This window comes from Polypterus senegalus, chromosome 1 (assembly GCF_016835505.1).
Source record: "Polypterus senegalus isolate Bchr_013 chromosome 1, ASM1683550v1, whole genome shotgun sequence".
In the NCBI taxonomy this organism is placed as follows: Eukaryota; Metazoa; Chordata; class Cladistia; order Polypteriformes; family Polypteridae; genus Polypterus; species Polypterus senegalus.
In genome coordinates this window covers 188,447,782-188,457,310 of record NC_053154.1, presented here as the reverse complement: position 1 = coordinate 188,457,310, position 9,529 = coordinate 188,447,782, and the positions used below count along the sequence as shown (strand labels likewise).

General features: G+C 35.3%; 1 protein-coding gene across 1 annotated transcript; it reads right to left on the bottom strand.

Annotated features, from left to right (window-relative positions):
* Positions 1-571: 571 nt before the first annotated feature.
* On the bottom strand, positions 572-9,491 carry rpl35a (ribosomal protein L35a). The gene is made up of 5 exons (XM_039764864.1): positions 9,430-9,491; positions 8,920-8,960; positions 7,979-8,131; positions 847-991; positions 572-651 (listed from the first exon to the last, which is right to left on the bottom strand). Exons 2-5 carry the CDS (start codon positions 8,928-8,930, stop codon positions 628-630), a joined length of 333 nt encoding a protein of 110 aa, XP_039620798.1. The 5' UTR covers positions 8,931-8,960; positions 9,430-9,491; the 3' UTR covers positions 572-627.
* Between the last annotated feature and the right edge of the window lie 38 nt (positions 9,492-9,529).

Genomic DNA, 9,529 nt, shown 5'->3' with positions numbered 1-9,529 from the left:
TTATGACTGCATACATATGACATTACAGTAAACACATTTGCGTGATTTAATCTTTGATGTTGCTCTGCTTCACTGTTGCTGGAGGTCATTTCATGTTTTAGAATTGAGAGTAAAACAGGAATTTCTTCAAATATGGATATTTTCCCCTACCGGATATGAATATTGGTCTTTGTCAGGAGCCAGAAAATTGCTAATGTGGTGGCAAATTTGAGGGTGTAAACCTATTAAGAAGCATCATATAATTGATAGAACCGATAACCAGTTATTGGGAGAACTGAAGAAGAACTTATTCCATATACCCTACTACTAAGCAGCAAGTCAGGTGTGCTTGCCACATATGAAAATACCTAATGCCTTTCAGTCTTAAAGTAGTAGGCTTATTAAGCATTAACTAAAGTCTCTTTTGGCATCTACTTAAAATAGAAGTTAATGTTGCAGGCAGGCTACCCTGTAAGCACAGACAGGTCAGTACTAATGGGACTGAAGTCCTCTCATATGTAAACTAGTCAGTCTCAAATGTGCAGCTTAATTAAACCACAACTATTTCCCCCAGAAAAGACAAAACTCAAAAAAGATTGGAAAGAAACTCTTTTATTGTATATACAAGAGATTTTGTACTTGAGGACTTCAGATCCTAGATGGGTACAGCATCTGAAAGAAACAGGACAATTGTTAAATTTGAACAGAAACAGGACAGGAAACAAATGTAACTTAAGACTTCAAAATATGTCTGTACTCATTAAGATATACTTCAGAGCATTAACAGATGCACGTATTGGTAATCACAAAATTTCAATAACCTATTTCAAGGTGTTAGTTAAAAGACATTTATGAAATGGTACTCACCACTCGTATTCTATGTCCAATTGCTTTTGCAGGGAGATTGCTGCGAAACTTAGCACGGACCATTCCACTGTTCCCATGAGCACGGGTAACCTTTCCCCAAATCACACGGGTCTTGTTGGGTTTCCCACCAGGGGTTACTGTATTTCTGTAAATAAAGAAACAATTGTTCTTATATCTTCAATTAACACAACCATGTTAACTGTGTGAGAATACCAATATGCCAAATAAACCTCAAATCGGAAACATTCTTGTGCCTGTTTAAACAGTAAATGTAGTATGGTATAGCAGAGTGCAAACTGTAAACAAAAATTGGAAGAAAAATAGTTATTTTAATGTAAACACTATGGGAACAATTAAAACTACACCATGAAGGCGTTTGTCAACACATACCAAAGTTGACTATATATAATGCCTACAAATATAAATTTTCAGATTCATTTGAGATTAGAGGTCAAACTAAAAATCAGACTTTGGCTGAAAAATTGATACAACACATTGTTTTCATCAAGAGATCAAAAAGGTAGTCAAAGGCACCATTTTCAACGACAACAGCCACTGGACTTGGGAGAGGTCAGATGACTGGCCTGCTTAAAGGCGATGTGTAAGATTCTGCACAGTGAAATAGACTTAATGCTTCAAATGTGTCACACTAGCACATTCACAACAGAATCTTCTGTCACCTTTATGTATTTTATATAAACTGACCATGATTACAGACCAAAGCACTCTGCAAATCCATTCTACGCCAAACCAACTAGGGATCCTCCGATTGATACACCTCCATTCGAAATTGGTTGATTTTCACTATTCAGCCCCTGCTTTTCTAAGCTTTGTGGTAACTTAGTTGTAGTGTTCCTTTATGCAAGGTAACAAAGTAGGTAAGCTACTTTTTCCTTTTGCAGCAAAATTCATGCAGTGCAAAAGAAAAAAGTGTGCAGTGAGTGGAGGTTTGTTTTATCAGTGAGGTGATTGATATATTAGACTTTACATTAAGGAAAGCGGTGTAACTGGAAAAAAGTAATCTTGATAAGTCATCCCGTGCAGCTACAAAAACCATCAAGAAAAGCTACTTTTAAGGACACCAGAACTTTATTTTGTTCTTTACATTAAAATGGACACCGCTCGAGTTTGGACAGTATGCTTGTTTAAAATGCAGCAGTTTACACTTTTTATTTGGAAAAAGATGGACAATATTGAAATTGCTGCTTAGTAAATAGGCTTTTTTAAAGATTTGTGCCATGGTTATTTGTTGCTGGGCATCATACAGCACAAGTTTTGATAAGAGACAAGTACTACATTAAAATGGTAATCCAAATTTTATAATTACACCTCAAGAATTACAAATGTCTAGATAATACACTGAAGAAAACAAACAACATGCATGCATAAATAACAGATGTTTATTTTAACAGCAAAAAAGCTGTAGTACAATGGTTAAAAATGTGAGTGCAAGAGGGTGTATATTTTGTTTGTCCGAGAAATGGTGAAAACTACCTTAAATGAAGCTGTTACAGAAAAAAAATGACAGCATGAAATTATAAGCATTTTCTTTTATGCCATGTGTATTTTTGTACATATTTAAAGTATGTAAACTTAAGGCAATTTTATTTTAGCGTTTTTATGGTCACTGAACAATAAGCCTATGGAATTATATTTTGCTAATAAAAATTAAAACACACACCACCAGCAGTCTGTAGTTTAAGTATAAAAATACACTTTAATACAGGACATAAAGCTTCAATGCATCTGGTTATGCAGGAGCTTAGTGTAAAAAGTGTTTTAAAGGGGAGGAAGCTCATCAAGTAACATGAAATCGGTGATCGGTATCAGCCTTTAAAAGCCTGATCAGAGCATCCCTAAACCCAACCTCAAATGCAAATTATCCATCTGACACCTTAGCAAATACTCCTCTGCTGTTCAAGACTGCAGTGAGCAGCAATGGTAGCTTACATGTTCCCAAAGATGAGCACTATTTTTCTATGGAACTTTTTCAGAGATCAACACTTAAGGTCATGAGTAGGAGATTAATAGTATAAAGCACATCCCATGCGTCACTGAGGGAAACCAGACCTCTTAATTGTATTAACTAGCGTGATTAACCCTTCACATGCACCAATAATAGTTTTCTCTATGGTGAAATGGTCAGAAGTGTGTGACAACACATTAAGCAAACTCAGAATATCACAGCTACATATAAAGCAAACCTTCCCTGATCTTAAACTGACTCTAAACACAAAAGAAACAATATTCATATGTGTCTTGAATTCTACTAGTTCAACTAAAGCTATGGTTCAGCAGACCACATAAATCAAACAGGTGTGTAATGACAAATGAGTTATGAAAACCTGTAATGACTCCACTTCATATCCAAACTTAAATGTGTTATTTGACTAAAGGCTGAAACACTAATTTTTCTGCAGTCAAGGCATGAAAAAAAAAACCCAAGATGATTGTGTATGCAAATGGATTATATTCAGCATTATCCTTTATCAAGGAAAATCCCTTCTCAATACACAGATAGTAAAATTAGCTTGATTTAATAATTTTGGGTAAGGTGTAGTACAGGACCTCTGTGATGCATGAAGATAATGAGCCACATGATAATGCCCATATCATTCCAAAACTTTACCATTACAGATAATCCTTTTAAGATTGTGAAAGTGGCGATTGTTATTTCCACTACAGGGTAAGTTTACAAATAACTACTGTTAAATAATCACACATTAATCAGATTACTAGGACGGCATTTATAACTTAGGGTGGAGTGGTGGCTCTGAGGCTAAGGATCTGTGCTAGTATCCCGAAGGTTGCAGGTTCGAACCTCTGTCACTGCCAAAAGAGATCCTACTCTGCTGGGCCCTTGAGCAAGGCCCTTAACCTTAAATTGCTTCAGGGGCGCTGTACAATGGCTGACCCTGCGCTCTGACCCCAAGGGATATGCAAAAACTAAAATTCCAAATACAAGAAATTGTATAAGGTGAAAGAAACAAAGAGAGAGAGAAAAACACAAAAAAACTTTTAAGATGCTGAAAAATTAGTTCACACTTTTGTTTTTAGTTGACTATATTACTTTAACGCACTCCTCTCAGGACTACCCAAAAAAGACATCAATCGGTTGAAACTAGTGCAGAATACAGGTGTCACAATCTTAACTAGTAAAGGAAAATCTGAGCACATCTCTCCGGTTTTGATGTCACTACACTGGTTACCTGTGCCATTTAGAATTGAATTTAAAATACTGCTTATAGTTTACAAAGCCTATATTTTGGAATGCCTTTTACCTTACACTCCAAATCGTAACCTTAACTCTTCAAATGAGTGTCTGTTTATAAACTTAAAAGAAGTGGTGAGGCAGCCTTCTGCTGTTGTGCACCTAAAATCTGGAATAGCTTAATGATAGAATTCACCAGGCTAATACGGTGGAGCACAATTTTATTTTCATTTTATTCCTTTTTATTACTATTTAATTTAATATTGTTTCTTTGTATTAGTATACTGCTGCTGGATTATGTGAATTTCCCCTTGGGATTAATAAAGTATATCACTTAAAAAAAACTGCTAAAAACCCATTATTTTAAAATGGCCTTCTCTTAGCTTCATTTTAGTGTAACTCTGATAATTTTGTATATGCATTTAATTATCGGTTTTAATCATAGCTTCACAATCTGTACTAACCCCTACTTTCTCTGCTGTTTTTCCTGTTATATGTGGTGGCGATCTGCGCCGCCACCACCACCTGATCAAGGCAACATGCAGTTACCTACATTGATGGATTGAAGGACAGGCCATCATCATCTAATTCTTCCAACTGAAGTCTGAAAACCACAAAGACTGATTTAGATTATGTTAGGTAGAATTCCCAGTGCAGGCTGGGTGGTGGTCTTGTGGACTCGGAACCCCTGCAGATTGTTTTTTTTTCTCCAGCCCTTTGGGTTTTTTTTTTTTTTTTCTTCCTCCAGGCCATCAGAGCTTTTTTCTTTGTTACTTAATATAAAAATAAGATTTTTTTATAAACTTTTCTTTCTTTAATCTGTAAAGCACTTTGAGCAACATCATTTGTATGAAAATGTGCTATATAAAAAATGTTGTTGCTACTATCCTACCTTTTCTTATAAACTCAATTCTGCATAATGAGGAATTTATTATCATGCCCATTATGGACTGAGATTTCTGACATTCTAAGAACTACAGAGACATCACTATCATGGGTAATTTAATAATACAATTGAAACCTGAGGGATCACTGTCAAATGATCCTAGGATCAGTGTACCCTAGGAAGGCAGTGTGGTGTAGAGGTTAAGGCTTTGGACTTCAAACCCTGAAGTTGTGGGTTTCAAATCCTACTAATGACATTAAGTGACAAAGAGCAAGTCATTTGACCTGTCTGCACTCCAACTGGAGATCCAAGAGAAATGTAATTGTATGAAAAATGTTGTAAGTCACCTTAGATAAAGTCATAAGCCAAACTGTAGGTATACTAAACAATTTAGTGTCTGTGCTCTCTATCAGACTTTTTCTAGTTAAACCTGTTTACTATATATACTCATGGTACAGCAATGTTTAACTGGCAAACCTGTAATTTGTTTTAGTGAGAAGGAGCACCACATTTCACTCTGTGACTTGGCTCAAAACAGAAAATGCATGAAGAAAAGCAAAGAAAATTTAAAACGCTTACAATAAATACACAACACCAAATATGAAAATTCATATGTGCATCCCTTGCAAAGGCATTTGATACATTAATAGATAAGTATTAAAGGCAATACATAAAAGCAGCTAGCTCCAAGGCTAACATAAAACTTACCACTATTTCTTTGATAGTTAATCCATTTTCTTTGTGATTAATTTTAAAATCGTTAAAGCCCAACAGGCTGCTTTTCACCTCCATACAAACTACATTTTAAAATTGTTTTTGATTAGGTGATAAATTAGTGATTAACATCCCTTAAGTATATCTACTGTGACAGCACATAATTTACTTTCCAGTGTGAAAACCTGTGAATATCTGTAGCTGACGAATAGTGTTTTCACTGTCGAATTACACTTCTTATAGCATCTATTTCTCCTGAAAAACTACAGTATTTCAACATGTACATAATATTGACAAAAGAAACAGACATTAAATTTTTGCATCATACACAGGCCAAGTGCATAAAACAGCATCTGTGGTAATTAAAACTACTAGCAATGTATATAAACCCCTTTAAACATTGTGATTTATCTTAACTCCAGGCGCTGTGCAAGCAGCAGCCTTTTTACAGAAGCTATATATATCACCATTTTACTCTTTGTTCTGAACTTTACTAGTTACTATACTTAATTTAGAATTTGGCTTTCCCCTGATAGGTACTGTAGATCAGATATATGGATTTCACATTTTTTGCCAAATTTTCTCCTGAGGACACAACGTTTAATTTAATTTATTTTTCATGCATTTTACAAAATCTTCACAGGGCATCCTGACATTAGATTAACATACAGCTAGTCCAAGTTTTCATTCCACTCGTGAAGGGAGCACTACAACAGAAGATAAACACTACTATTTAAAATGAAGGCATTGCTCTTACAAACAATGCTACTTTAATTAGGGGAACTAAAGGCCTATTCAAAAACCAATAATGCCAGAAAAGAGATCTGAATTTTTTAATTACAAGTCTGGCACAGTGTAATTTGATAGTGCAACTATATGGAACAGATCCCGTTTTAAATAGACAGGACACCTTCACCATAATATAATTTCAGAAACAAAATGATTACTGGAGCATATTGGGCTCCATTACTTTTTTGAACTACTGCAGAAGTCTATGTTGGATTAAAGAAAGAAATTCAATACAAGTAAACTGCCTACTGACAAAGACTGGGATAGTTTTGGTCAAAATGTCCAGTTACTATTTTAAACAGATCCCAGGACATTACTGATATTATGAATGTAAAGTGTTAAACAGAAAAAAATCTACCAATTAAAATTTGCCATTCCAATCACCTAGTCATACTATCCTTATACAGTTATCAGAATAACCAATTCACTTTATCAAGAACTCGCACGTAGATTTTAGGTATAAAAATTGTCACAAGAGAAATATTTGACAAAACACCAAGCAATACAATTAAACCTGACCTACAAGTGTAGAGTAGTATAACTGGGAAAAGTACTTAATGACAATAGAGACAAGAGAGGTGCTTTGTCTGGAAGCTAATAGACTGAAACTGCTTCACTCCTCTTCCCTGGTCAGCTGGCCTATTTTAATATAACTATGTTTCCAAATTACAATCCCTAAAATAACTTTTATAAAGTGCTTAGATATATATACACATTAAAAAAGAGAAGGCTTTTACATGTAAAGTACATTATTTTTGGCTTGTAATAGGAATCCTGTTGTGTAAGTAAATGAAGAGAATTCACTCGTAATAGAAAAAAAAAAAATGCTTTGAGGCATCAGCTAGATTCAGTGAAACTTGCATCATTGTGTATCAATCCAGTTGTTGAGTACTATTTACTTCAATACTAAAGAGTTTCAGGACATACGGCAATACCTGGTTTTCCAGTAAAATATCGATATTGAAATTGACAAGGAAAAAAAAATACTATCCTTCAGTCAAACAAAAATGCATTTCAATAAATTTACAAATTGTACAGGTTATTTCTAAATTGTTCTCATTTTAAAAATCATTTAAATTGGAGGTTTAGGCAGAACTAAAATGTCTACTTCTGTATTACTGAAAAATATGATAAGAGTAAGAACAGTAATACGGTTATCCATTAGATGCCATCATTGGTAGCACTTTTATATTTACATGGTAAATGTGTAAAACTGTACACTTAAAAATAGATGCACCTGAATCAGACATGTAACAAGCCTATCAACAGGTTACTCTTTCGACAGAAGGGGACAGGCAGCAGATTAGAGGTGTCATAATGTGCATCACAAACACCACCAAATTGTAGGCGACAAAAACAATGTATTTCTACTCTCTCTCTCTCTCTCATGTAGGCCAAAACTCTGTGAAACAAATTCTACAATTTTGTTCAACCTCAATAGCCACTCAAAGACAAAATCTTGTAAAAAGCTTGCTCTTAGCCCATGGCTATTCTACAAGTAATGCTTCTAAGCATATTACTGGGTCACCTACTTTTTTGCTTTGTACACATAGGCACAGCGTTTGCCCAGGTAGAACTCTGTTTCCTTGCGAGTGTATGCACCTTCAATTTTTAGCAGGGCTGTATGTTCACGCTGGTTACGCAGACCACGCTTGTAGCCAGCAAAAATAGCCTTGCTCCAAAGTCTGTTGGAAAAAAATCTACAATTAGCAAGTAACAGCAAATACAAGGATGTGCACATTCATCCATCCAAAGTTATTTCTAACCTATTCTTGTGCATGTAGTGCACGTATACAACCCTTATTACATTTCACTCTTCAGAGTAGGTTATATTAAAATATACACACACACACACACACACACACACATATATATATATATATAACATTGTGGGCAAATAAAGCTTAAGATATATTCAGTAATTATCACTTTCAACCACTAACAAAGATTGAATAGGCAATTTTACACAAAGAATAAACTTTTAAACATGCAAACTGAAAATCCGAGTAGTAAAAATGTAAACTGGTATAAATGTTCTTGCATGAGAGCTGTTAAGAACAGAACCAAACTGGTATTACTTACACATAACACAAGCTGACTTGTAAAGGGAGAAACCTTGCCAATATGCACTCTCAAATGCGACAGAATCATATCTGAATTATGTCCAAGTCCCTTACATAAACGTTACCACACTAAGCAGGGAAACACAAGATTGTGTCCTTTAACTGAAAAGTTCTCGAATTTCCAGGAATTCTGCATCACTCATTTTTTCTATACTACAGTATTAACTTTTAATTTTCTGCGGTTTACGAGTCGAATAAAACGAGTACCAAAATGCGTATGTCTGCGTACGTCAAGAGCTGCCAAATAAAAATGAAGCCCGTGAGAATATATGGCGAAATGCGTTCTCAAATAAACCTGAACTAATACCGATCATCAAATCTAGATCGATAGCGATACAAAATCAACTCACCTTCCCGGCATCGTGGTTGCTTAACTGGAGCACAGATTGGCCTGCAAAATAAAGCGTCAATTATTATCATTTATACATCTGACTGTATTAAAGACAATGTCCCTATGTAAACACTGGACACTCAAGACTCCCTTGGAAGCCATCAAAATTCCGGATGTATTTTACCATTTAACTCCACGACTTCTGCTCCATTTTTAAACATATTGTATTGTTACGGTTACTCTTTTTATCACAATTTACGACATTACTAATCCGGTTATTCAGTATTTACCGGTTGGACAGTATTTACTCTCCGGCTCAAACTAACGCTGAAGCCAGGGAGGAAAGCAACAGCGGAACCACGGGCCAGTATCCAAATGATATCTTCATGATCCCTTTATCATATCGGACCAGACTTGCTTATATAGGATCTTACGGACACTACGTTTCAAAAGCGGGTTTTATGGGGAGAGTTTATTTATGCGAAAACATGGTACAAGCATTTAATGCAACAGCTTTTACTAAGCTCACCTGTACTCGAAATCAAGATGGACGAAAAAGACCCAACGCATGGCCTGACGGGTAATTAACAAGTTTAAGGAGGCCAAGTATTGCCTGTGTATATACATAT